This window comes from Solea solea, chromosome 3 (genome assembly GCF_958295425.1).
Source record: "Solea solea chromosome 3, fSolSol10.1, whole genome shotgun sequence".
NCBI classification, from domain to species: Eukaryota; Metazoa; Chordata; class Actinopteri; order Pleuronectiformes; family Soleidae; genus Solea; species Solea solea.
Genome location: NC_081136.1, coordinates 23,351,217 through 23,379,185, shown reverse-complemented (window position 1 = coordinate 23,379,185; position 27,969 = coordinate 23,351,217). Strand labels below are relative to the sequence as shown.

The 27,969-nt window shown below is 42.1% G+C and overlaps 4 protein-coding genes across 4 annotated transcripts; all 4 read right to left on the bottom strand.

The window, feature by feature from the left end:
• Positions 1-2,550: 2,550 nt before the first annotated feature.
• LOC131456170 (extracellular calcium-sensing receptor-like) lies at positions 2,551-4,319 on the bottom strand. The gene is made up of 2 exons (XM_058624232.1): positions 3,707-4,319; positions 2,551-3,628 (listed from the first exon to the last, which is right to left on the bottom strand). The coding sequence occupies exons 1-2, from the start codon at positions 3,783-3,785 to the stop codon at positions 2,721-2,723; spliced, it is 987 nt and encodes a 328-aa protein (XP_058480215.1). The 5' UTR covers positions 3,786-4,319; the 3' UTR covers positions 2,551-2,720.
• A 197-nt stretch (positions 4,320-4,516) lies between these two features.
• On the bottom strand, positions 4,517-6,820 carry LOC131456169 (extracellular calcium-sensing receptor-like). The gene is made up of 4 exons (XM_058624231.1): positions 6,041-6,820; positions 5,493-5,762; positions 5,038-5,244; positions 4,517-4,962 (listed from the first exon to the last, which is right to left on the bottom strand). Exons 1-4 carry the CDS (start codon positions 6,242-6,244, stop codon positions 4,657-4,659), a joined length of 987 nt encoding a protein of 328 aa, XP_058480214.1. The 5' UTR covers positions 6,245-6,820; the 3' UTR covers positions 4,517-4,656.
• Positions 6,821-12,680: 5,860 nt separating this feature from the next.
• On the bottom strand, positions 12,681-19,004 carry LOC131456173 (extracellular calcium-sensing receptor-like). Its single transcript, XM_058624234.1, has 9 exons — positions 18,591-19,004; positions 18,048-18,342; positions 17,802-17,888; positions 17,278-17,547; positions 16,877-17,083; positions 16,526-16,801; positions 15,458-15,685; positions 14,689-14,812; positions 12,681-14,610 (listed from the first exon to the last, which is right to left on the bottom strand). The coding sequence occupies exons 1-9, from the start codon at positions 18,821-18,823 to the stop codon at positions 13,700-13,702; spliced, it is 2,631 nt and encodes an 876-aa protein (XP_058480217.1). The 5' UTR covers positions 18,824-19,004; the 3' UTR covers positions 12,681-13,699.
• Positions 19,005-19,151: 147 nt separating this feature from the next.
• LOC131456172 (extracellular calcium-sensing receptor-like) lies at positions 19,152-27,548 on the bottom strand. The gene is made up of 10 exons (XM_058624233.1): positions 26,673-27,548; positions 24,291-24,427; positions 23,749-24,043; positions 23,514-23,600; positions 23,079-23,348; positions 22,391-22,597; positions 22,043-22,315; positions 21,475-21,702; positions 21,130-21,253; positions 19,152-21,051 (listed from the first exon to the last, which is right to left on the bottom strand). The coding sequence occupies exons 1-10, from the start codon at positions 26,850-26,852 to the stop codon at positions 20,144-20,146; spliced, it is 2,709 nt and encodes a 902-aa protein (XP_058480216.1). The 5' UTR covers positions 26,853-27,548; the 3' UTR covers positions 19,152-20,143.
• Positions 27,549-27,969: the final 421 nt, after the last annotated feature.

The window sequence follows — 27,969 nt, the reverse complement described above, 5'->3', positions numbered from 1 at the left end:
CCGTGTTGGAAAAAACATCTCCAGTTCCATCACACTGAGCACTGGATCCCCCCAAGGCTGTGTGCTCAGCCCACTGCTGTTCACACTGCTGACACATGACTGTGCACCCAGACACGAGGGGAACCAGATCATCAAGTTTGCGGACGACACCACCGTGGTGGGACTCGTCCACGGAAGTGAGTCAGCTATGTACAGGGACGAAGTTCAACACCTGGAGGACTGGTGCAGGGAAAACAATCTGCTGCTCAACGTGGACAAAACGAAGGAGATGATCATCGACTTCCGGAAGTCACAACCAGAGCACGCCCCCCTCAGCATCAGCGGCCATACAGTGGAGAGAGTGGAGAACATCAAGTTCCTAGGAGTGCAGATCTCGCAGGACCTAAGCTGGAATAAGAACACCTCTTATATCACAAAACGGGCCCAGCAGAGACTATACTTCCTGAGGAAGCTGAAACAAACCTCTCCCCCACCCAGCATCCTCACGACCTTCTACAGAGGTGTAGTTGAGAGCGTCCTGACATACTGCATCTCCACATGGTACTCCAGCTGCAGTATGTCAGACAAAAAAGCCCTGCAGAGGATCATCAGGGGGGCGGAGAGGGTCATCAAAGTTTCCCTCCCCTCTATCCAAGAACTATTCCAGTCCTGCTGCAAGAAGAGGACACTGACCATCGTCAATGACCTCTTACACCCTCTCAACAAACTCTTTGAACGCTTCCGGAGCATAAAAGGCAGAACCAACAGACTGATCAACAGCTTTATTCCACAAGCTGTCAGAATGCTGAATTGCTGATATGAATCTGGACGACAATCACTATTGCACCTTAATCTGTTCTGCTTTATTTCTCTCCAGCCTTGTTTTCTTCTTTTCTCTTTTTGTAATTACATAGCATTTCACTTGGCACTTTAACTGTACTGCAATGTTTAACCATACTGCAATTTAACAGGCTGCTGCTATATATCATTTACATTGATCTCTACACTGACAATTGCTGCTTAACGTCTTAGGGAAGTGTGAATGTGCGTGTGTCGGGGGGGACACTCTCTCTTTTTGTTGCACTACTTGTTGTATGTACAGCTTAATGGCAATAAAAGTGATTTGATTTGATTTGAGACTGTTTATGGGAAAAGTGTTTTTTGTGCTCAGTGATGCAAATTCAAAATGGATGGATGTGTATCCAGTGAACTCTGCCACTTCATCCACCACAATTGACCTCTGATAATGACACAGAGTTAAACAGACTTTCTGAATAAAAATGGTATCTGTCATGTGACCTCTGCACCTTACCATGTCATCAGTAATGGGTTAGCAGAGAGAGGGGTACAGACATTCAAGAGAATGATGAAAATAATGTTCTGACTGACAGTTAAGTAGCCTGAGTGCTATTTAGTTACAGAGTGACTTCTCACACTACAACAGGTCTATCACCATCATAGTTACTTCAAGGGATAAAGCTGTGTTGCACACTGGATGCAATCCATCCTGATCTAGGCAGAAAAGTGAAGAAAAACCATACAAGACAAATAAAAGATCATGACAAAAAGGGAAAGGGACGAACGGCAGTCTACAGTTAAGGACCCAAATGGATCCCAGGGATCATAGAGTCACAGGACAGGACCAGTGTCATACAAGGGGATGCTGTGAGATAGAAGAACAGTGAGGAGACATGTGGACCAGATTCATGCTCACCACCAAACGTCCACACAACTGCAATGAGAACCAACAGACCACCTCAACTCAGCTAAGTCAGGTTGACACTAATAATTAAGCATGACTGGAAGTTGAGGATGTGGTGCTCAGTGGTGACAAGTGGGAGGAGCCAGCAGTTACTGAAGCTGAAATAACATCAGAGACTGAACAAAGTACTGTAGCATATAAAACTCCAGTGAGGAGACACAGTGGGAAACTCAGATGCCCAGTTACCTAGAATTCCAGTTAAACTAAAAAAAAAAGATGTTCATTGGTTGTGTTGGTTGGTATACATGTGTAATATATGTATAGAAAAAAAAAAGACAGATGTAATGTTCCTGTGAGAGTTATAATTGACAGTTATATGGGCGGGTTTATGTGGCACCTTAAGTCAATTTGTTACCTGTAAGGTTAAACACACTGTAGAGAGTTCATGCCAAGTTGTGTGAGAAATGATGTCACAGAGTTGCAGACAGAGTCACCAAAGGGAAAATAATTCATTGTTCATTCAGAAGCCTCTCTTGATCTACCAGAGATATCATTATTTGTGTGCCCTGAGGATAAGGGTGATGAATAGAGAAGCCTGTCCAGGACAAAAAGCCTTGGCCAAATACAAATGAAGTAGTGAAGGTAGTGAAAAGGTTTTTCGGCATCCAGGGAGACAGCATATGTATACACATGGAAATGAGATGGAGTAAGTTGGCCCTTAGTATCTACAGTGACTGAAGTGAACTTTGAATTATTAATGAAATGAAGGCTGAAAAATTAAAAAGACTCAAGTATGATTTATAATATATTCTATCTGATGTTTTGTATGTCCTGCTGAATGCACCTGTTGATGAGGACTGAATCTTCTTCTTAAGCAGGTTTTAGAAATAATGTTGTCAATGAACCAAGTTTATTTATTGCTTTTAATCTCATAATGTCCAACTCTGTTCATATACGGTGAAAGCAAAAGAAAAAAAAATGGGTTTGAAAAGGGCATGCTTTTTAAATCTACAAATCCTTATTGTCTATATTGACAATGTTACTTTGTGCCTCGACTCATGATGGCTTTCTTTGTGTTTCTCTCTGGTCTCAACAGGATTATGTAACATTTGGGTCCAAACAGTGCCACCAAGAGGCCAAAACTGGAGGCCAGGATGGCGAATACCTCCACTGCATCTGCATATTTGCCTGGTGAGCTGATGTAAGCAGGGATAAAGGCCACCCACACTGCACAGAAGATCAGCATGCTGAAAGTGATGAGTTTGGCCTCATTGAAACTGTCTGGAAGATTTTTCGCTAGAAACGCAAACAAAAAACTGAGGACAGCCAGTAAACCAATATAACCAAGTAAAACTGCAAAACCAACTGTGGACCCAACTGCACACTCATAAACTATCTTGTCACTGTGATACTGGGTGTTTTTATGAGGCATTGGTGAAGCAGCAACAAGCCAGACAGTGCAGATTGCTGCTTGAATAGAAGTTAGAAACAGAACTGTCCCTCTCTGCTGCACAGCACCAAACCACTTGAGACTGGATTCACCTCCTGGTTTGGAGGCCCTGAACACAGCCAGAACCACCATGGTTTTCACCAGGATACATGAGACACAAAGCACAAAGCTGATGCCAAATGCTGCATGTCTTAGTTGGCAAGTCCATAATCTGGGTCGTCCAATGAAGAGCAACGAACACAGGAAGCACAATTTGAGTGACACCAGGAGAAGAAAACTGAGTTCTGAATTGTTGGCACGAACTATAGGTGTGCTGTGATGATGGATGAAAATGCCCAGAACAACAATACAGATAAATGTGCCCAACACTGAGGTGGTTGTCAAGCAGATACCCAGAGGCTCATGGTAGGAGAGGAACTCTGTTTTCTTAAGAACACAGTGGTCACGCTGGAGGCTGGACCAGAAATCTTCTGGACAACTGGTGCACTCCATGGAGTCTGAGAAAAGAGGAAAAGTGATGAGATTCATGTTTATACAACATCTCTGAACTGTGGTGTTAAAAAGTTGACACACACCAGTTGTATTGCTGATCTCTCCCTCAGAACAAGGGATACAGTCAAAACAACATTCAGGTTCCCCCTTCTTTCTGGCCATGCGGGTACCTGGAGGACAGCTCTCACTGCACACTGACAGAGGAGGCTGTGTGGAGAAAAATCAGCAGCTGCTATTATATTCAAAGATACCTTCATACTTTTCCATATTCTTTATCTGCAGAGAGTCACTATTCATGTTTGCTTGCATACATGTCCACAGTGCCATTCATTATAAAATGAGGGTCTGTGACAGTCTTGTGTTCAACACACTCAGTAGCAGCCATTTCTTGCTAGAAGCCTACGCCCTTTTGTATGTATCAGGCTGTCAGGATATTAAACTCCATACACTGTAATGGAAAGTGTTGTGCATGTAATGCATGAGCATTTTATCACAACATGTAGGATTTATGCATGTGTTCATTTAGGGTTTATCTGAACCATCATAGACATGGGTGGGTCACAACAACTACATCAGACTGACCATAGCAAAGTACCTGTTTGGACTCAAAGTTCCAGAAGATTTTGTCTTCATCCAGTGTGAGTTCTTCACCTTTGAAGGCTGACCTCTTAACCTCACCCACTCTCTGAACTTTAGTTCTTCCATCAGGGAGCCACTCCCAGTTCATGATGTCATATATTGGTAAGGCATCACCATTCTCATCAAATGACACTTCATCACCAAATGATGTGGTGAAGTTGACTTTCTCCAAATAATACACAAGCTTTGATATCATAATTAGACATAGAAAGAAAAATCAAAAAGAAAACTTCAACTTATGTCCAGTGGTTGTGTTGTCATTAGACCAGCACATTTGCAATTTCTCTAATAACATTTGCATGGTGAGTAAAAGTAAACATTAGAACCAAAAATGAAAATATTCCCCAAAGTCCGATTTACATAAGGATGAACTGAGAACAAGGATGAAATGAAATTAAGAGTTGGGTGTAATCTGATATCTCACCTGCCATGGCTCCAGTCCTTGTAAATGAGCACAGGTGTTGTTGCTGAAAGGTCCTCTCCCTGGCTCACACTGCAGCATGTCATCAAGAGCATATGCCAGAGCATACACAGCCTTATACACATTATACTCTGGCCTGAGGTCTGAAACATCCACCAATTCATTCTCCACATTCTCTATAACTTCCTGTCCAGTGCATAATTCTCCTCCAGCTTCCACCCAACCTGCTGGAGGTGGTGCAAATCTACACTGAAATGTATGTTCCCAAAACTGATTCACCTGCAATGCAATTCATTTAGGAATTAATGCCAGTATATTATTCTCACAAATACCAAGTCAGAGGGAAACTATCACCATGCTGTTTCCATCGGTGTTGTTGTGATGTAGGTCAGGATGTATTTGTAACAGGAAGTCCATGAGTCCTGGTATTTCTCCTCGACGGATGGAGATGCCCAGTGTTCCACCCAGGTACGGCATAAGTTGAGTAGTCTGGAGCACTTCAACTGATGTCCAAGCTTCACTTCCCATCCACTGCAGACCTGTCACATTCTGCCTCACCACCTGTACATTGCATTAAAACGAGTATATAAATTCGTACCAGTAAAGTAAAATGTAGTTTCCACAGTTGATGTCATACACAAAAAAAGTGTTTTACACATTATTACAGGCACATTTGAATTTGTCCAGGTCAATCAAATTACTTTAAAACAGTCTTTGCAGCAATTTAAATTACAATTAAGATATTAGTAACAAAATCTGTTCTTCAAAGGCTACAAGGGTTTTTACAACATATCTCTTAAAGGACTGACCTCTTTCATGAGGTTAATCATACGACTCTTGTTTGAAAACACAATCACCACTCGAGCTGTAGATTTCCTCATCACATCCACTATTCTCCTTAGTTCAGCAGGGTCGTCACCCCAGGGCAAAGTCTCTGTGTAAGCCAGACAACCTCCACCAGCTGGACCCAGATCAGAGTGAAAGGATCGGGCAGCATGGACTCCATAATCATCATCACTGATGATCAGACCTGCCCAAGTCCAACCAAAGTGTTTTAGAATCTGAATCATAGCATTCACCTATGTGGACACAGAGCAGAGGGATTAGTGCACAGGCTGAAATCCTGCTAAACAGGTTCATCAAAGACTCATGTTCTAAGTGTTGAATATCTGACACCACAAAACTCATAAAACATATAACTTGACCAGTGATACACAATATAATGCACATCTCTCACTGAAATAAATTCAGGAGTGTTCTTATAGATTATGTATTGCATTCTGCAGATTGGTTCTCAAATTAAATTATGTAACATGAGGTACAGAGATACACAACTTTTCTACAGATAGATTTTCACCTGAAAAGCATCATTCGGGATCGTCCTAAAGAAAGATGGGAACTTTCGTCGATCACTCAGGCAGGAACATGTGGCAAAATAACTCACCTGCAAAGAAAATCTGTTCATGTATCCACGAAAACAAAAATGGTTGTAGTCTGCTGAATCTCGCAACTTTCCTGTATTGAATTCCTCATATTTACCAACTTTAAAAAAATATTGCATTAAAATCAAATGGAATTTATTTTAAACAACCATGAATGAATGACATAAAAACTTACCAAAGGCACTCTGTACAAACCTATGACTGTGGATATGGCAATAGTACGAGTAGAGGAAGAATCTCCCACAATCCCTAGGACTGGAGGAGTTCCTACACAGCTCTCCTCTAATGTAACTTGCTCTTCTTGACCACTGACTAAGGTCAGTGCTGTACCAATTCCTATTTCGAGGCAGTTATCATACAGACTGTATCCCAGAGTCACATTAGGCAGCAGGTTGGAGTTTCTGTTGATCTCATCAATAGCAAAGGCCATGGACTGAGCCTGTCTGAATCCTAAATAATCAAAACTGACATAAAAATAACTGTTTACAATTTAAAATGTATTATACTGTAATTGAGCAAAGCTACACGTTTCAAAGCTACAGATACTGCAATTTCACAGCTACTATCTGTAGCTGTGAAATGTATTTTAAATCGTTAAGTCATTACAGTCGCATTTTGCGATCCATTACAATCACATTACAGTTACACTTTGGATGCTGATTTTGTTATGATTAAATAATAAAAAATATCAGCACCCAGAGTGTGACTAACACATCCAAAATATTTGATAATTATTACACATTAATAATGAGAAAATCAGAACAAAAAACCATGCTAAATTGTTACATTTCCAACACCTTCATCTTTCTGTTACCCTCTCAGACTCACCCATAGCAGGTCGGCTGATGTGGCTCTGAGGTAAAGGACAGGTCAGGATAGGCAGCAAAGAAGTGGATTTGAAAAATTCCACCTAGGATGACATCTCCAGTTTTGTGTATTCCATTTAAATGAAACTGACCCTGTGACTGACAGGAGGAGGAATAAAAAGAAGACACAGTGGAGGAAAAGCAGGAGGACAACACAAGCATGAGGTAGCTGGTGTCTAAATGTACCCTCATGACTTCCACCTGGTTCATCCTTTTTCTGAGTTCAGTTCCATCACCACATCACCAATTTTATTGACTTATGACAATATTGTTTAGTCTTGCACACCGCCTACCTGGGCAGACAGAAACTGTAGGGGCAGGGCATAACATGCTACTTGTAAATGTAACCATGGAATCTTGCTGGAGATGATATGAGGTTTATCTTCATAAGTTTATCTTTACTCACAAATGTACAAATCATATCTCAAAGAATACAAGGACATACACAAATATGTACGAATATTCATGCATGGAACACTGACACAGACCCTTGTTTCAGTATAAAGAGATCCGCAGGCATGTATAGAGATGTTGAAGTCCAAAGCAGCGCTCGGTGGAAAGCACCAATTGTGACTCAGCACCACACAATTTTATGCATCATAATCCCTGCACACTATCACTAATTGGTGTGCATGCAAAAATTACTATTTCTAATTCTAATTCAAGTTTTGCAAGTCATGGCTAATTGCACCTAATCAGCTTGTGTTCACTAAATGTGAAAAATTAAAAAACAAGGTCTGCAGAGATCTATATTTTTCTCTGCAACATATTACACAACCTGATCTCATTTCTGGAAATACGATAGAGGTCTGTGATGAATTTTGTCACGGCAGGCAATCAGAGAGCAGAATGACGTGGTGTGGCTGAAACAGTAATACAACACAGTTCAACAAAGAGGAGAAGAAAGACAAGAGTGATAGAACATCTAATAAACTAGCAGAGCTCACAGACAGCACTGCAACAATAAAAGTTCAAAGTTCGACTTAGACTCTTAAAGTAATGTAGTTTGAGCTTAGTTAGCTAAGTAAAATGTCAGTTTGGTGTGATAAGAGCACTGTCGTGCATGAGAGGTGTGTTACTGGTGACTTGTATGCACTTTTGAGTTGTAAGGGGAGAACTGCTACAGCATGAGGTACCGATAGTGTTAAGGGCTGATCCATTACTAAGGAATCAGAGGCCTGTACAGCAACAGGCCTCATCACCATGTTTTTTTAGTAGGACAGATGTTATAAAAGACATTCTTACAGTCCACAGTTTGCAGTTTTTGCTTTTGGCTGTCTGGGAGACCTTAAACACATGAACTGGTCAGTTTTTTACAGGTTTGCCTGTTTTATTCTGAGCTGCCATTAGGTACTACGTATGAGTTCTTGAAAAGGAGCAGTTCACTTTTTTGATTCCCTTGGGAGTAGCTATGATCCCTAATTGTAAAGCTTTCATCACATACCCTATTTTTCCTTTCACTCTAATTGGTCGAGGCAGATGCTGCACATCTTTGAGACACCAACTGTTTGTTCATTGTGTGAACTGTTGGGTTTCTCTGTAATAATTTGAAGGTCTTGACCTTACCATGTATTGTTGTTATGACAATAGAGCACCGAGCCCAATCCCGTTTCCGGGAGACCGGAATGGTTCGAAGAAGGTTATGCAGAGTTCGATTAAACCACTCGCACTGACCATTACCCGCCGGATGGTACGGGGTGGTATGGGATTTAACAACACCGTACAAAAGGCAGAGCTGATGAATCAGCAAACTCGCAAAACTCCTTGGTCTGAGTGCAGGCGGCTTGGGACACCAAACTTGTAAAACCATTCAGAGATCAAGACCTGAGCCATGATGGAGGCCCTTGATCCCGAGTGGGGATGGCCATTGTAAATTTACTGAACATGTCCACCCTGACCAGGACGTTCTCGTACCCATTCTGAGAGGGCTCCAACAACGTGAAATCAATGGCCAACATCTCATTAGGTCGGCAAGCAAGCAAGTGGCCCATAAAGCTATGTGACCCGTGCCCAGAGTCCTTAGCGACTTGGCAGCACTGGCACCCCAAGACCCCCTGCTTTATGTTCAAAGACATTCCTGGCCAATAGCAACGTTGCTGGACTAACTCTGTGGTCCACTCTATGCCCTGGTGGCCATGTTCTTGATGAAGGTGACGAAAAGTTTCCTGCTTAAGGGTGGCAGGCAAGATGAGCTGTAGAGACTCTTCACCCCCATCTGAACGGAAAACCCTACGAACGAAGGTCAGCAGCAGACTGAAGGGGGAGAACTAAGACCACTGACTGGGTGGCTGATGCCAAAAGAGCTGCTGCTGGAGGCTGCTGGGGACCAAAGTACCCGGCAAGGAGTTTGAAAGTTGGTGGGAACCGGGTGTATACTGCCGCGACAGTGCATCCACATTTTTGTTGCTACAGCCTGAACGATACTTAATATCAAAATCAAAAGTGGAAATTGGGCAGCCCACCTGTGCTCAGTGGCTCCCAGTTTGGCACACTTGAGATAGCTCAATGGGTTATTGTCAGTAAAGACGATACACTTATGCCTCAACAGATACTCTCAGAACTTCTATGTTATGGCCCACATAGAGCTGTAGTTGGACATATTGCGCTCAGTGGGCCGAAGACCTATGCTGGCGTAGGCCACTGGTCTCACACCGCTGTCTGTCTCCTGTGAGAGGACAGCCCCTAGGCCACTGTGGCTGGCGGCAATCTCCGTGAAAAGTCAAGGTAGGTTAGCACTGGACCTTGATTTCAAACCCTCAAAGCTCTCCTCACACTGAGGTGTCCATGCATCACCCAGAGCCAAGCCTGGCCCTTTCTTTGACCTTCTGCCTGCTAACTCAGCCACCAGCTGATGCAGAGGACCTGCCAGCTTGGCAAAGCCACTTACAAAACCCCGGTAGTAGCTGGCGAAACCCAGAAAGGAACGCAACTCAGAAACGTGAGTGGGGTGCTGCCAGTTAGCCACAGCCTCAATCTTCTTGGGGTCCATGACAACTCCCTGATTCGAAATGCCCCAAATAGCCAAATAGTTGGAAAAAGGCAAACTTCTCGAAGGCCCTGCTTTTGGAGCCGGTCAAGCACCATCTCCAGCCACTGAAGATGTTGCTCAACAGAGGAGGAGTAGACAACAATGTTGTCCAGATAGAGTAGTAAGGACTGACCCTGCTGATTGCTAAACATCCTCTGCAAAACCGCAGGAAGGTATTTGGGGCATTACACAAACCAAAAGGCATGCGATTGAACTCAAAAAGGATGAACGGTGTACAGAAGGCAGTTTTGGGCCGGTCCTTCTCCAACACCGGAACCTGATTGTAGCCACTGGCCAGATCGAGCGGGCCCCAAAAAGTGCATCCAAGCTCGCCTCAATGCAAGGCAAAGGGAAGGTGTCTCCATAAGCTACTGCAATGATATGATGTGTGAATCAGTTCAGGGATGTGAGGGGGACGAGGGTCTTGATGAGCGAGCTGATCACCAGCCTGATGCCCTGTGGGTAAAAGCTAGAGGCTAAGAGGAGAGGCTAACAGCCCAGCTGGTAGCCCTGATTCAGAGGGCTCAAATAACACACTCTGACCGGAAAACTGCTGGGAGCAGGTGCTAGAAACCAGCTTCCACCAGGACTGTGCACAGCCTGCTTTTTTAGGGCCCCCAGAACCTTGAGTGGAGGACTGGTGACACCTCTGTAAGGCTGCAACGACCGAACCAGGTGCCTGTGAAACGAAAGGAGAATTAAAAAGAGAAGGACCGTATGCACTGAACAGTTTGCGGTAGTATTGGCGGATCACATTCATCCCTAGGATCCCCGGGGCATAAGACTCAATGCCAGGTGGTCCTTAACAACAACGATCCCACAGTGGAGCATCACCTTACCACAGAGTTCCACATCAAGCTCTAAATAGCCGACAATGAAGGCGATCATGAACCCAAGGTGCAAACTCCGTCTGACAAAGTCTGTTAAACTGTATCGTTTTACTGGTTTCTTACCTGGTACTTGTGGCTCCTGGTGCTGCTTCATTTCTGGACTGTACCCTAGCCTGGTCATCGCCTGCCATGGCTTGGTTTCTCTACTGCGACCAAACAAAGCCTGCTCCTGAGTAGACTATGGTAGCATTCAACACCAGGTCTCTCAACAACAAAAGCCACATATTAAACAAATTCATAACTGACAAAAACTGGATCTGCTCTGTTTCACCGAAACCTGCCACAAAAGCATGGTCAACATTGTACTTAATGAGACCAAACCAACTGGATATTCTTGGCCAATCCCCACTCAGAAGGTCAGGGAGGAGGTATTTCAGACTGCTCATCACTGCTGCATCCTTCCTCTCCGACAACTCAAATTCTTCAAACTGCTGTACTTCAAAATTCAGCTACCCTATTACTTACCCACACACGCTCCAGAGACTACATTATGCCCATCCTCCAGCAGCTCCACTGGCTCCCTGTCCAATATCATATCCAGTGCAAACTTCTCCTCTCCGATCTGCTGACTCCAACCTCCTGACCCCCTTCACCAGAACCAAGCGCGATACTTGGGGGGCCGAGGTTTCACACAGGGTTTCTTACACTCAGGGAACTCCCTTCCATAACACATTGGGAACGCTCACTCATTACAGACCTTTAAATCACTGAACAAGACCCACCTGTTTAAATTGGCATTCCCATAATGTCAGCAGTTAGTATTGTATGAGAAAAAATGTATTATTTGGCCTTCTTGAAATTAGCAGCTCACATTCCTAAGCAGAAACCAAAATAACTCAGGGCGGTGCCAGCTGCAACTCGCTAATAACAAAGGCCTTAGTGTAACACTGGCACCCATCATTTGTCTACAGAATGTGCCTCTTTATATTTCCGTTGAGCCTAACCTAACTGGGGCAGAGGACTGATAACTCAACTATGCAGTCCTTCCGAAGGTCAGCTCTAGGTATCAGCAGAGAAAGGCCTCCAAAACCCTTTAAATACCATAACTCTGGTAGAATGTCAGAGGATGCCCAACTGTGAACATCTACTTGTTCATGTTTGGCATTGTCTCAGTATTTCCAATAAAACTTAACTCAACATTGACTCCAGAAACTCCATCATTGGTCGTCTCACCTCCTTTTTAACGCATGTATTGTTTGTTTTAAAGCATATGTTGTGCATATATCAAGGGGCTAACCTTCTCTGACTCACTACCTTCCTTTTCAGAGGGGCAACATAATCTACTCTAATCTAATCTAATTAGATCTAACTAAGTAATGAAGTTGCGGCACTATACATCATCAATTTCAGCGGGAGTTAAATTAGGATAGATATCCCCACATATAATGACACTGTACAGTAGTTTTGATTTAATTTATAAATTGGCATGAGAAATTGTTGCAACCCCTCCTCCTTGGTCTGTGCTTTGTGGAATATGTGGATTAATATGAGTTGGGGGAGTGGATTAATTAAAACCGTGTTTCAGTCATTCTGAATAGATCAATCTGATTATCTGCAATTAAACTGTTGAGTGACTAAGAGTGACTTTGAGGAGAGTGACCTGATATTTAATAGTTCTCATTTTATTGAAGTATTTTGAATTTCACTTTTAGTGGTGGTATTGATTTTTATTAGGTTTGTATTTGTCATTTCTATTATATTTATTCTCTGACTATAAATAATGTGGGTGGTTGGGGGAGGAGGGGGGGGGGGGGGTGACTGCTGCAGAAAAAGCACAGAGGAACATGTAGGACTGGATCTCTGTTTCCTGGTCTCAACTCTGGATGTCTCTCCTCATAAGACCAGCTTTTTCCCAGAAGTGATTCCAGTTATCTACAAAGGAAACATTGTTTTCTGGAAACCAACAACCAGCAGCTAAATGATAACATGCGGCTATACATGTCGTCAGTGGATACATTAGGTTGGGACCCAGAGAAAATTGCAGAGGATGACATTGTCTTTACCTAAGCACACACCGACATTTACCGACCATATTTATGCTTATGGGCCACACAGTTGGTGTAGTGGTTAACACTCTTGCCTTTGAAGAATGAAGACCCGGGTTCGGGCCCTAGTTGGAACAAAAGCCTTTCTGCATAAAGTTTGCATGTTCTCCCCGTGTATGGGTGGGTTTTCTCCAGGTTCTCCGGCTTCCTCCCATAGTCCAAAAACATGCAATATGGGGATTAGGTGAATTGGTCATTCTAAATTGACCATAGGTGTGAGAGTGAATGGTTGTTGAATGGTCTCTATATGTTGCCCTGCGATGGACTGGCGAACTGTCATGGTGAACTGGTGTCTTCTATTTAGGACGATTCTTCTTGCCGTGAACAGCAAAAAACTGAATTATTGTAATTTTGTTTTATATACTACGTATATTGCTTAATTGGAATAAAGGGGCAGAGTAAATAAGATTATTCTTCTTACTGCTCCTTTTCATTCAAAACTTGGACAATTTTGTGTTTATACTAAATAGTTTTATGTTTTTTATTTGTAAATAAAAATGAGCTGATTGAAGTAAAGGAGGGGATTTATAGCCAGTGCGGGACTGGCTACAGTAGATGGCTAGTCGCTACAGCTATCGACTTAGCCTCTATGGTCCGGAGCCATGCTTCTAAACGTACTAGCCTAGGATAGATTATAGAATATCAGATGTATTTTCATAAACCCATCATTATTGCCTGTATTGTGATCTGTTAATTATGACTCACTTCAAAAATACAGACGATCAGACAGACAGTGTTCACGGTTTTAATTTGTGGTGCCTCTACCCATGATGGCTTTCTTTGTGTTTCTCTCTGGTCTTAACAGGATTATGTAACATTTGGGTCCAAACAGTGCCACCAAGAGGCCAAAACTGGAGGCCAAGATGGCAAATACCTCCACTGCATCTGCATATTTGCCTGGTGAGCTGATGTAAGCAGGGACAAAGGCCACCCACACCGCACAGAAGATCAGCATGCTGAAAGTGATGAGTTTGGCCTCATTGAAACTGTCTGGAAGATTCCTTGCTAGAAAAGCTAACAAACAACTGAGGACAGCCAGTAAACCAATATAACCAAGTAAAACTGCAAAACCAACTGTGGACCCAACTACACATTCATAAACTATCTTGTCACTTTGATACTGGGTGTTTTTATGAGGCACTGGTGAAGCAGAGACAAGCCAGGCAGTGCAGATTGCTGCTTGAACAAAAGTCAGAATCAGAACTGTCCCTCTCTGCTGCACAGCACCAAACCACTTCAGACTGGACTCACCTCCTGGTTTGGAGGCCCTGAACACAGCCAGAACCACCATGGTTTTCACCAGGATACATGAGACACAAAGCACAAAACTGATGCCAAATGCTGCATGTCTTAGTTGGCAAGTCCATAATTTGGGTCGTCCAATGAAGAGCAACGAACACAAGAAACACAATTTGAGTGACACCAAGAGAAGAAAACTGAGTTCTGAATTATTGGCACGAACTATAGGTGTGCTGTGATGATGGATGAAGATCCCCAGAACAGCAACACAGATAAATGTGCCCAACAGTGAGATAGATGTCAAGCAGATACCCAGAGGCTCATGGTAGGAGAGGAACTCTGTTTTCTTAGGAACACAGTGGTCACGCTGGGGGCTGGACGAGAAATCTTCTGGACAACTGATGCATTCCATGGAGTCTGAGAAAAGAGAGAAACTGATGAGATACATGTTCACATAACATCTCTGAACTGTGGTGTTTAAAACTTTACACTTACCAGTTGTATTGCTGATCTTTCCCTCAGAACAAGGGACACAGTCAAAACAACACTCAGGTTCCCCCTTCTTTCTGGCCATGCGGGTACCTGGAGGACAACTCTCACTGCACACTGACCGAGGAGGCTGTGTGGAGAAAAATATCTCTTATCCTATCCTATGAGGGCCCCTCCATACTTTTCCATACTTGATATCCACACTTGTTGTCCACAGATAGTCACTAATCATATGTTTGCATGTACCTGCCCACAGTACCATTAGTTGTAAAATTAGAGGTTGTGACAACCTAGTGTTCAACACTTGTGTACTTGAGCTCACATCTCATTTCAGTAGCAGTAATGTCTTGCTAGAAGCTTACCACATTTATATGTCCTTGTATTCTTTGGATGATGGGTTGCATGGGTGTGGGTCCCAACAAACCTCTTTGCATGACTTCAAACAAGCAATTCATGGTTATTATCCTCTTTAGCCTGGCTAGCACCAGACCACATCTCAGTCTCATTTGAGATTGAGTCATGGGTCTGGAAAACATGCAATCACCTTCTTAATTTCAAGAGATGACACAAATAAAAACGCCTCTGTACACAATTCGATAGACCTACAACCAATTAGACGAATGATCAGGATGACGTATGCATAGTGACAGAAAATGTGTCCGTCACCTAGGTTGTTGTAGTTTTCTGTGATCGATGGCTGTCTACTAATGACGTTTGAAAGTATAAATTTAGCCCAGAGTGGGGCAGACTAGTCTTAAAAAAAGTAGGAAGTAACCTGTTTGGACAGAAAGTTCCAGAAGATTTTGTCTTCATCCAGTGTGAGTTCTTCACCTTTGAAGGCTGACCTCTTAACCTCACCCACTCTCTGAACTTTAGTTCTTCCATCAGGGAGCCACTCCCAGTTCATGATGTCATATATTGGTAAGGCATCACCATTCTCATCAAATGACACTTGATCACCAAATGTTGTCGTGAAGTTGACTTTCTCCAAATAATACACAAGCTTTGATATCATAATTAGACATAGAAGGAAAACCAGAGAGAAAACTAGAATTACTGCCCAGTGGTTGTTTGCCTCAGTTGACCAGCAGTTTTCTCATAAAATATGCCCATATTGACTTACAATGAATGTAAGTTTGAGTAAAAGTGAGTTTTTGTGCTAAATTGAAACAATTCCCCAAAGATATACAATAATAGGATAGACATATGGACTGACTGCCAACTTGAAAACAATGCCTCTTGCCACAGCTGTTGCCAGTATTGAAGCATGAAAATAAAACACTGCTACTTTTGTGTTAGCATGTATTGCAACATGAGTTCAGACAGTTAATGAACCTTTGGGTTTTCATTCAGTGTAGTGTCTGGCTTAATGCTGTGAGTGTCAAAATAAAAGGTACTTCAAACTAATTTCCTCTACTTGTTATTGCCCTCTGCACCTCAAGTTTGCCACAGTATTATGTTTTTAAAATGTTCAATAAAGCATTTCCTTTCCAGGATGTTCTCATATGGCCTTCTAAGTCCACAGTTCTGCTCATATATTTCACATTTCAACTCAAAGCGGAGGTGTGGTCATGTTTAAATGTGAAGGGTTCTTGTGGATCACTTTGGGAAAGGGCAAATGAAACTTACACCTCACATATCCTGGTGGACCTCTTGGACAAGCTGACAGGGACAGTATGCAGGCAATCTGGGCTTAAGTAATATCATGTTACCATTAAATACCTACTTGACCTAATTTTCATCCAGTTGTAAAGAGAAAGTGGGATGCTTTCATTTATTAATCTATTAACTCCGTACACTTAGTTCAGTTAAGTGAAGAGTTGAGTGTAAACTGATATCTCACCTGCCATGGCTCCAGTCTTTGTAAATGAGCACAGGTGTTGTTGCTGAAAGGTCCTCTCCCTGGCTCACACTGCAGAATGTCATCAAGAGCATATGCCAGAGCGTACACAGCCTTATACACATTATACTCTGACCTGAGGTCTGAAACATCTACCAATTCATTCTCCACGTTTCCTAGAACTTCCTGTCCAGTGCATAATTGTCCTCCAGCTTCCGCCCAACCTGCTGGAGGTGGTGCAAATCTACACTGAAATGTGTGTTCCCAAAATTGATTCACCTGAGAGACGATATATTTCTTAATTAATGCCAGGAAATGATTCTCACATGTACCAATTCAGAGAGAAACTCTCACCATGCTATTTCCATCTGTTTTGCTGTGATCTAGGTCAGGACGTATTTGTAACAGGAAGTCTCTTAGTCCTGGTATTTCTCCTCGACGGACAGCGATGCCCAGTGTTCCACCCAGGTACGGCATGAGGTGAGGAGACTGGAGCACAGCAGCTGATGTCCAGGCTTCACTGGCAATCCACTGCAGGCCAGTCACATTTTGCCTGACCACCTGTACATTGCATTATAAAAAATTTAAAGGAGGATTCCACAGTTAATGTCATAATCAAACAACTATTACAGGCCAGAGGTAACTCTAAAATCCTCCTTGCAGCAGCTGTAACAAATTACAGGTGTAACATAATTAATCATATGTATTTCTTAGAGGCTGAAATGTTTTTGCAACGTCATTCATTAAGGACTGACCTCTTCCATTAGTTGGATCATGTGGTTTTGAAGTGCAAACACAATCACCACTCGAGCTGTAGATTTCCTCACCACATCCACTATTCTCCTTAGTTCAGCAGGGTCGTCACCCTGAGGCAAAGTCTCTGTGTAAGCCAGACAACCTCCACCAGCTGGACCCAGATCAGAGTGAAAGGATCGGGCAGCGTGGACTCCATAATCATCATCACTTATGAGCAGACCTGTCCAAGTCCAACCAAAGTGTTTTAGAATCTGAATCATAGCATTCACCTATGTGGACACAGAGCAGAGGGATTAGTGCACAGGCTGGAATCATCTTTCACTAGAGATTCTGCTAAACAGGTTCATCAAAAACTCATGTTTAATCACTGTCTTTAAGTGTTGTATATCTGACACCACACAACTCTGTAAATGAGACACATAACATGACCAGTGATACAGAAGATATTGTATATTTTTCTCACTGAAATAAATTCAGAAGTGTTCTTATAGATGACATTTTGATTTTGCAGATTGGTTCTCACCTGAAAAGCATCACTCGGGATCGTCCTAAAGAAAGATGGGAACTTTTGTCGATCACTCAGGCAGGAACATGTGGCAAAATAACTCACCTGCAATAAATAAGATCTTGTATCCTAAAAACACTCATAGTCTGCTTACTCTTATGCCTTTCTAATTTGAATCCTAAATATTTTAACTTAATTTAGAAGTGCATTTAAATTCACCACAAATTATTTTTTAACAATGATTTGGGAGGCAGTTAAACTTACCAGAGACACTCTGTACAAACCTAACACTGTGGATATGGCAATACAACGTGTAGAAGAAGAATCACCCACAATCCCTAGGACTGGAGGAGTTCCTACACAGTTCTCCTCTAATGTAACTTCCTCTTCTTGACCACTGACTAAGGACAGTGCTGCACGAAATCCAATTCCTAGTTGGATGCAGTTATCATACAGACTGTATCCCAGAGTCACATTAGGCAGCAGGTTGGAGTTTCTGTTGATCTCATCAATAGCAAAAGCCATGGTCTGAGCCTGTCTCAATCCTATAACATCAAAACTAACATCATAACATAGTGTTTACTATTACATATACATTATACAGTGCCTGTGCAAAGCTACAGATGTTCCATAACTACAGATACTGAAATTAATGATGTAAGCCATCAACACCCACACTTAGACTGTAATACTTCACACAGGTCAGATATAATGTAATGATTTCACTGTAATGAAGAATTAAAAAATAACAAACATAATAACTGGCTTAATATCCAGCAGCCTCTTTTTTCCCCCCCTCAGACTCACCCATAGCAGGTCGGCTGCTCTGGCTCTGAGGTAAAAGACAGGTCAGGCTCGACAGAGAAGAAATGGATTTGGAAAATCCCACCTAGAATCACATCTCCAGTTTTGTGCATCCCATTTAGATGAAACTGTCCCTGTAACTGACAAGATGAGGAATAAAGAGAGGAAGAGACAGCTGAAGAAAAGCAGGAGAACAACATGAGCAAGAGAAGGCTGGTGTCTAGAAATACCCTCATGACTTTGCTCTGGGTTATCCCTTTACTGAGCTCAGTCCTTTCACCACATCACCCATTTTATTGACTTGCAGTTGGCGCATCCATCTCATCACCCAACAGGGCACAACAAAGTCTGTGGTATAGTTCCACCCACATGCACATTGTGTGCCGCATTGCGCATGGCATTGTGCAGACCCTGGTATACTTGCGCATCAGGGTCCTGTAATATCCCCCTTCACTATCAGGTGGCGGTACACGTCTGGGCAGGCCACAGAACAGCGATACAGTACATGATGAAGAGGACAATGGCGAAGAAAAGCTGCTTTGTCTGTTGCTGTAAAAAGAGAAACACATGAGGAAAAGAATATGGTCAGTAGAGCCACCGACGGAGAATTCCACACTTTTGTGCGAGAGATGCGAACAATAGATAACGATTTACTTTTTTTAATTGCAAATATGCTGTTGAAAGTACAATTATCGGTTCATCAAGCTATGTGTGCAAACTGTCAATAAATAAATACATTTCTATTTAGAAACTGGTCAGAATAAGCCAGTGGAGGAGGCACTATAATGCACAGTTATGCCTTTATTGTGCTAAGTACAAGTATAGGCTGGTCGGGTGAGAATGCAATCAAATAGTGTGAAGGGGGAAGCTACCTTTGCGTGCTCATCATTGTCGGCATTTTCAATATTTGCATTTCATGATCGTGCTAATGATATGGACAGAGCCATTATGGTCTAGCCAGCACAAATGTCTGTATTACCACATTCATTCTTTTTTCTATATGGACCTGAGCGATCAAAACACACTTTATACCAAATGTAAGAACTCTGTTTTCCTCTCTCTTGTGGATGGAGTAGTTGTACAGGTGGGGGTACCCCCTCACCTCCTCTGCCAGCCTCTCATCTTTCGGATCCATAGCGTTGTTTCCTCGGTGACTACTTTTTCTGTTGTCTGAATGTTTTTTTGTGCTTGGTGGACGTTCAACTCACGCATGCGCTGTCCGCACACACCAGACGTGCTCTGATTTTTATGTAGTCTAAGTGAAGAGAACCTTGAATTATTAATGATATATTCTACCTGGTGTTTTGTATGTCGTGCTGAATGCATAATTTCAATTTCTGTCTATTAACATTGAATGGAAAAATAAATAGAAAGAAAAAAGGTTCAAGAAAGGCATACTGAAAGTATTCTTTTTTATCTACAAATCTTTATTGCCTCTATTGTGATCTGGGAATAACAACTCAATCCTAAATACAGAGGGTAGACAGGGAGAGACAGTGTTACCAATGTTACATTGTGGTGCCTCGACCAAATCCTTATTGTCTATATTGACAATGTTACTTTGTGCCTCGACTCATGATGGCTTTCTTTGTGTTTCTCTCTGGTCTCAACAGGATTATATAGCATTTGGGTCCAAACAGTGCCACCAAGAGGCCAAAACTGGAGGCCAGAATGGCAAATACCTCTACTGCATCTGCATATTTGCCTGGTGAGCTGATGTAAGAAGGCACAAAGGCCACCCACACTGCACAGAAGATCAGCATGCTGAAAGTGATGAGTTTGGCCTCATTGAAACTGTCTGGAAGATTCCTTGCTAGAAAAGCTAACAAACAACTGAGGACAGCCAGTAAACCAATATAACCAAGTAAAACTGCAAAACCAACTGTGGACCCAACTGCACACTCATAAACTATCTTGTCATTGTGATACTGGGTGTTTTTATGAGGCATTGGTGAAGCAGAGACAAGCCAGACAGTGCAGATTGCTGCTTGAACAGAAGTCAGAACCAGAACTGTCCCTCTCTGCTGCACAGCACCAAACCACTTGAGACTGGACTCACCTCCTGGTTTGGAGGCCCTGAACACAGCCAGAACCACCATGGTTTTCACCAGGATACATGAGACACAAAGCACAAAGCTGATGCCAAATGCTGCATGTCTTAGTTGGCAAGTCCATAATCTGGGTTGTCCAATGAAGAGCAACGAACACAAGAAACACAATTTGAGTGACACCAGGAGAAGAAAACTGAGTTCTGAATTGTTGGCACGAACTATAGGTGTGCTATGATGATGGATGAAGATGCCCAGAACAACAACACAGATAAAAGTTCCCAACAGTGAGATAGATGTCAAGCAGATACCCAGAGGCTCATGGTAGGAGAGGAACTCTGTTTTCTTAGGAACACAGTGGTCACGCTGGGGGCTGGACCAGAAATCTTCTGGACAACTGGTGCACTCCATGGAGTCTGAGAAAAGAGGGAAAGTGATGAGATTCATGTTTATACAACATCTTTGAACTGTGGTGTTTAAAACTTTACACTCACCGGTCGTATTGCTGATCTTTCCCTCAGAACAAGGAACGCAGTTAAAACAACACTCGGGTTCTCCCTTCTTTCTAGCCATGCGGGTACCTGGAGGACAGGTCTCACTGCACACTGACTGAGGAGGCTGTGTGGAGAAATATTAATATCTATTTATGAGAGGACTTTAATGTTAGCTGGCTGTTTTACACTGCATAAGTTCACGAGCTTCAAGGGCAGTAAATGATGCATGAGCGTTTGGTGTCTATGATACACAGTGATTATAGTGACCCTCTCCAAATTTACCAGGACAAAATATGAATTTAGCCCAGAGTGGGACAAAGCAGTATAAAGAAAATAGGAAGTAACCTGTTTGGATTCAAAGTTCCAGAAGATTTTGTCTTCATCCAGTGTGAGTTCTTCACCTTTGAAGGCTGACCTCTTAACCTCACCCACTCTCTGAACTTTAGTTCTTCCATTAGGGAGCCACACCCAGTTCATGATGTCATATATTGGTATGGCATCACCACTCTCATCAAATGACACTTGATCACCAAATGATGTGGTGAAGTTGACCTTGTCCAGGTAATACACAAGCTTTGGATAATAGAATTATACATAGAAGGAAAACCAGAAAGAAAACAATTACTGCACAGTGGTTGTTTGCCTCAGTTGACCAACATTCCCATATTGACTAAGAATGAATGTAAGTTCGAGTAAAAGTGAGTTTTCATGCCAAACTTGAAATGATTCCCCAAACATATCACACAATAATAGGATAGACATATGGACTGACTGACAACTTGAAACAATGTCTCTGGCCACAGCTGTTGCCAGTGCTGAGCCATGAAAATAAAAAAAAAGAGGACAGATGGAAATTACTTCTATTTCACTTAATTCAGTTCAAAGAAACAAAGAATGTAAACTGATATCACACCTGCCATGGCTCCAGTCTTTGTAAATGAGCACAAGTGTTGTTGCTGAAAGGTCCTCTCCCTGGCTCACACTGCAGCATGTCATCAAGAGCATATGCCAGAGCATACACAGCCTTATACACATTATACTCTGACCTGAGGTTTGAAACATCCACCAATTCATTCTCCACATTCTCTATAACTTCTTGTCCAGTGCATAATTCTCCTCCAGCTTCCACCCAACCTGGAGGTGGTGCAAATCTACACTGAAATGTGTGTTCCCAAAACTGATTCACCTGAGAGTAAATACATTTCTTAATTAATGGCAGAATATTAATGTCACAGATACCGAATCAGAGGGAAAGTCTCACCACACTATTCTCATCTGTGTTGTTGTGATGTAGGTTAGGACGTGTTTGTAACAGGAAGTCTCTGAGTCCTGGTATTTCTCCTCGACGGATGGAGATGCCCAGTGTTCCACCCAGATATGGCATAAGGTGGGGAGTCTGGAGCACTGCAGCTGATGTCCAGGCTTCACTGGCAATCCACTGCAGGCCTGTCACATTCTGTCTCACCACCTGTAGATTGCATTATAACAACTATATAAATGTATACTTTCACACCAGTAAAGTTAAATGTGGATTCCACAGTTAATGTGATAAACAAACTCTATTACAGGCCAACTTAAACTCTAACTCTAAAACCCTCCTTGTAGCAACTTTAGAGGTGTAACATTCATCCATTCATTTTCTACCACATTAACCTCTACTTGACATAGGGTAATAAGCGGGGTACACCCTGGACAGTTTGCCAATCCATCACAGGGCCACATAGAGACAAACAACCATCCACTGTCACACTCACACCTATGGTCAATTTAGGGTGTCCAATTTACTTAATCCCTATATTCCATGATTTTGGACTGCGGGACGAAGCCTGTGAACCCGGAGAAAACCCATGTACACATGGGGAGAACATGCAAACTCAATGAGTGCTAACCACTCTAACGTATCTTTAGAGGCTGAAAGGTTTTTGCAACATAATTCTTTTAGGTCTGACCTCTTCCATTAGTTGGATCATGTGGTTTTGATGTGCAAACACAATCACCACTTGAGCTGTAGATTTCCTCATCACATCCACTATTCTCCTTAGTTCAGCAGGGTTGTCACCCCAGGACAAAATCTCTGTGTAAGCCAGACAACCTCCACCAGCTGGACCCAGATCAGAGTGAAAGGATCGAGCAGCGTGGACTCCATAATCATCATCAATGATGAGCAGACCTGCCCAAGTCCAACCAAAGTGTTTTAGAATCTGAATCATAGCATTCACCTATGTGGACACAGAACAGAGGTATTTGTGTGCAGGCTAAACAGTTTCATCAAAAACTCTTGTTTAATTACTGTCTTTAAGTGTTGTTTATCTGACACCACATAACTCTGTAAATGAGACACATAACTTTATGTATCAGTGATACACAAGATATTGTGTTCTCACCTGAAAAGCATCACTCGGGATCGTCCTAAAGAAAGATGGGAACTTTTGTCGATCACTCAGACAGGAACATGTGGCAAAATAACTCACCTGCAATACATCAGATCTTGTATCCTAAACACACTCATAGCCTGCTGATTTGAATACTATATGTTTTTAACTTAATTAAAACGTGCATTTAAATTCACCAAAAATATTTATATATATAATAGTTGACTTGAGAGTCAGATTAACTTACCAGAGGCACTCTGTACAAATCTAAGACTGTGGATATGGCAATAGAACGTCTAGAGGAAGAATCACCCACAATCCCTAGGACTGGAGGAGTTCCTACACAGTTCTCCTCTAATGTAACTTGCTCTTCTTGACCACTGGCTAAGGACAGTGCTGCACGAAATCCAATTCCTAGTTGGATGCAGTTATCATACAGACTGTATCCCAGAGTCACATTAGGCAGCAGGTTGGAGTTTCTGTTGATCTCATCAATAGCAAAGGCCATGGTCTGAGCCTGTCTCAATCCTATAACATCAAAACTAACATCATAACATAGTGTTAACTATTTCATATACATTATACAGCGCCTGTGAAAAACATGTTCCACAACTACAGATACTGAAATTAATTATGTAAGCCATCAACACCTACACCTAAACTGTAACAATTTACACAGGTCAGATATAATGGAATTATTGCACTGTAATGAAGAATTAAAAAAGCAAAAAAAAACCTCATAACAACTGGCTTAATATCCAGCAGCCTCTTTTTTTCCCTCAGACTCACCCATAGCAGGTCGGCTGCTCTGGCTCCGAGGTAAAAGACAGGTCAGGATCAACAGAGAAGAAATGGATTTGGAAAAGTCCACCTAGAATCACATCTCCAGTTTTGTGCATCCCATTTAGATGAAACTGTCCCTGTAACTGACAAGAGGAAGAATAAAGAGAGGAGGACACAGCAGAGGAATAGCAGGAGAACAACATCAACAAGAGGAAGCTGCTTTCTAAAAATACATTCATGACTTTGCTCTGGTTCATTACTACATTGCACATTTTATCGACTTGCAATCATTAATCTTGCTCACTACTTATTAAGCCAGAATGCGAAGCTGTTGGGGCAGGGCCTAAAATAGTATTTTTGAATATGTATGTTTGTGTGTTTGTTATCTCTTACGACCTTCTCTGCCATAAGCACTGACCTTGTCAGGAACAGTAGACCTCATGGAGACCAAAACCTGGTCCTAATGAGGCATAATCTTATTTCTGCAACTGTTTAACTTTAGTAGTTAACCTTGGATAAAAAGGTACAGAAAAATTACCCCAGCAGTAAACATGTGCATGAATGTTACTTCATCTCCTGTTTACAAGTAGTTTTCCACAGATTTTCAAGCAGTGTAGTACGCACATGACAACCAAAATCTATCTGGGAAGTTGGGGTTTAGTTGTTTGAGCATAAATGCCAACGGATCTGCTGTTGGCATTGACAGGGGTTTTTTGAGAGGTCTTAACCCTTTAAAGTACACACCAAGAAGGAAAAATTATTTCTTTGCATTTTTTATTCACTTATGATAAAAACAATATTGACAATCACTTTTAAATTAGGCCCTACAGTATTTGGTTGTGGGAGGGAGGGTCTTGGGGTATTGGATTTTTTGTTTTATGACATATGTGGTGGAGAGGATGATGATGGTCGGCCAACTTTGGATGCTGGCTTGTTGAATTGAGCCAAAGTGTGTGCAACTGCCAGACGGAACCTTTTGAAAGGCAGCAGTGTTTCTTTCAGGAGGCTGCAGTCCCGCTTGTAGACAAACCAGGCATTTGAGATGCACAGGTCAAGGATGTATCCAAACATTGCCTGGATTTCGCTGGGGTCTTGTACGTGTGTACCAGCATGTCAGAGAGATCAATGCCTCCCATATGCTGATTGTAGGCAGGGATGAGTGATGGGCATGGGACAGCGATCTTTGCTCCACCGCTTGACAGAGGAAAGGCACTGCTAAGAAGGCTCACACATTTATTGTCAAACCATTTCACTGCGAGCAGCCCTTCAGTAGCAGTCTTTAAGGTAGCTCCACCCATGCGATTTGGTCAGACAGTGCCAATGCACCTGATTCCCAGGTTCTCTTGCAGGTTCTGGACCAAGTCGAAACTGGTGAAGTAGTTGTCACAGAAGACGACTGAAAGTCTTGGCAGTGTTATGGTTTTGCAGAGTGTTGTCGCAAGTTTGGCCCCAAGAAGGAGTTCCTCCTCCTGAGTTAGGGAAACACTGAAGAACGTGGACTCCCCCTGAGCAGAAGGCCATGAATGATGCCAGATAAGCTGGCCCGGCAGAACAATTTAAAGCCCCACTTGTCTGGCTTGTTGGCAATATACTGGCGGAGAGAGCCAACCTTTGTGCCTTTATACACCACCATGGCCTCATCCACACTGTGCTGGTAAGTGGATGAGATCAGAAGACACTGCTGACGAAGCATGTCAAAAAGAGGGAAAATTTTGTAGAACCGGTCTGGACTGCCATCGCATTGCTGATTATCATTAAAATGAATGTACCAGCGTAACAGCTTGAAACTTCTCCTCTGCATTATATCAGAAATCACACTGAACTGTGACTCAATGCCCCAATAGTCATCGATGGCTATCTCTTCAGGACTGGTACTGATTGGATCTCCCAGCTCCTGGGCAGAGTAGAGATTGGTTTGCTCAGAGATATGCATTATCATCACATCTGTGAGGAGCATTTTAAAATACTGAAAGGGTGTCTTTACAGCATCAGGGAGTTTCAAACTTGAGTCTGGGATCTGGAATGTCTCAATGTCTTCATGCATGACAATCTTCTTCTGCCTTCCTTTCCATCTGGAGGTGATGGTTCAGGTGTGTAAACAAGAAATTGTTTTTGTTACACGTTTCAAATTAGTGAAACTGATGCAACAAAAGATATTTATTTTTTTTGAGTTTTGCTCTCTCTCCAATCTGGGAAAACACAATTACGGAGTTGTTAAATGAGAGCGCAAACCACCATCTTTTCCTCTGAATCTTGGTCTCTTTATTACAAACTTCAAAATTAAATATTTCATAAACAATAAACATTCCCTTATGCAATTCAGTTTTAATGTCCATTTGTTGGTTCAAATCTAAATAAATCATTACAGAGTTTTGATCTCTCTCCAACCTGGGAAAACACAATTACGGAGTTGTTAAATAAGAGCACGAACCACCATCTTTTCCTCTGAATCTCGGTCTCTTTATTACACACTTCAAAATTAAATATTTCATAAACAATAAACATTCCCTTATGCAATTCAGTTTCAGTTTCAATGTCCATGTGTTGGTTCAAATCTAAATAAATCATTACAGTTATATCTGCATTTCCCACATTAATGGTTTAAACAGCTTCCACATAGACATACACATAAATAAACCATCTCTTTATGAAAATAAACATTTCTCTTAGGTGCAGCAATACCTGACAAATATATAATTTGTATTAACTAAACAAATCTGCCTTTCTATTCACTTAATATACATATATATAAATAAATAAATAAATAATCTTTGGTTTTAACTAAATATTTAAATTACATTTGTATCAGTAACATGAAACACAATACACATAGGGAGAACTGTTCAATTTAAAATGCATTTTCAAACACAAACCAAACATAAAACTATGACTGACTATGTCAGGTTTAACTCTCTTCCTTTAACATTAACATTTGCATAACATGTCAGAATACCTTGACAAAATGAGAGTAACAATTAAATAAACCATACCAGGGAATAGGGACACCAGCACAGCAAGTTACATACATACACACACACACTACAATGGCCGTTCGCGGCATTTTCGCTCACTCGCGATTACAAACGTGGCTCTATAAGCCGGTTTTTCACCACAAAAATCCAACAACAGACTTCTCACAGTTATCACCAACAACTATAAATTGTAGGAGGACACAATTTTAATACTTTTAACGGGTACCAACCTGGGAAAACACAGTGACGGAGTTGTTAAATGAGAGCGCGAACCACCATCTTTTCCTCTGAATCTGAGGGGAGGAGGGAGGTGCCCCTCACCTTGAGTTCCGTGCTAAACTGACACCCACACTTTGGTTCCCCCTTCTTTTCTTTCCTCCTACAGCCTTATTCTTGCACAATAATTCATGAAATAATAGTCATGTTAAGTTAGACATTTAGCTGATTATTGTCGGCACTAATAAGATCATGTATAAAACAAAACACTCATGCAAATACATTCAAACAAAAAAACAAGTGACTTAGAGTACTCAGATTAAGATGTACCACATTTTCAGGGAGTTTTCAAGGGTGGTTTAGAGAACGGTATCGAGGATGAACTTGTTGAGGCAACCTCCTCCTCATCCATAGAGTCAAAAGAAGTGTCCCCACTCTCTTCTGCTGGTGTGGGCATTTAATCTGGATCATCTACAGGGTCATCATCACTCAGATCC

Bases quoted from the DNA above. Each gene is read 5' to 3' on its own strand.
- LOC131456170 (XM_058624232.1), bottom strand. From the start codon at position 3,785: ATGGCCAGAAAGAAGGGGGAACCTGAATGTTGTTTTGACTGTATCCCT. The intron at 3,629-3,706 runs GTGTGTGTCAAC...CTCTTTTCTCAG, and splicing joins AGAGATCAGCAATACAACTG to ACTCCATGGAGTGCACCAGT.
- LOC131456169 (XM_058624231.1), bottom strand. From the start codon at position 6,244: ATGCAATATTTTTTTAAAGTTGGTAAATATGAGGAATTCAATACAGGA. The intron at 5,245-5,492 runs GTCAGTCCTTTA...TGCAATGTACAG, and splicing joins TGATTAACCTCATGAAAGAG to GTGGTGAGGCAGAATGTGAC. The intron at 4,963-5,037 runs GTGATAGTTTCC...ATTGCATTGCAG, and splicing joins ACACCGATGGAAACAGCATG to GTGAATCAGTTTTGGGAACA.
- LOC131456173 (XM_058624234.1), bottom strand. From the start codon at position 18,823: ATGAGGGTATTTCTAGACACCAGCCTTCTCTTGCTCATGTTGTTCTCC. The intron at 15,686-16,525 runs GTGAGATATCAG...ATGATATCAAAG, and splicing joins AAAGACTGGAGCCATGGCAG to CTTGTGTATTATTTGGAGAA. The intron at 14,813-15,457 runs GTTACTTCCTAC...TTCTCCACACAG, and splicing joins GGAACTTTCTGTCCAAACAG to CCTCCTCGGTCAGTGTGCAG.
- LOC131456172 (XM_058624233.1), bottom strand. From the start codon at position 26,852: ATGATTTATTTAGATTTGAACCAACACATGGACATTGAAACTGAAACT. The intron at 23,601-23,748 runs GTAAGTTAATCT...GATGTATTGCAG, and splicing joins ATTTGTACAGAGTGCCTCTG to GTGAGTTATTTTGCCACATG. The intron at 21,254-21,474 runs GTTACTTCCTAT...TTCTCCACACAG, and splicing joins GGAACTTTGAATCCAAACAG to CCTCCTCAGTCAGTGTGCAG.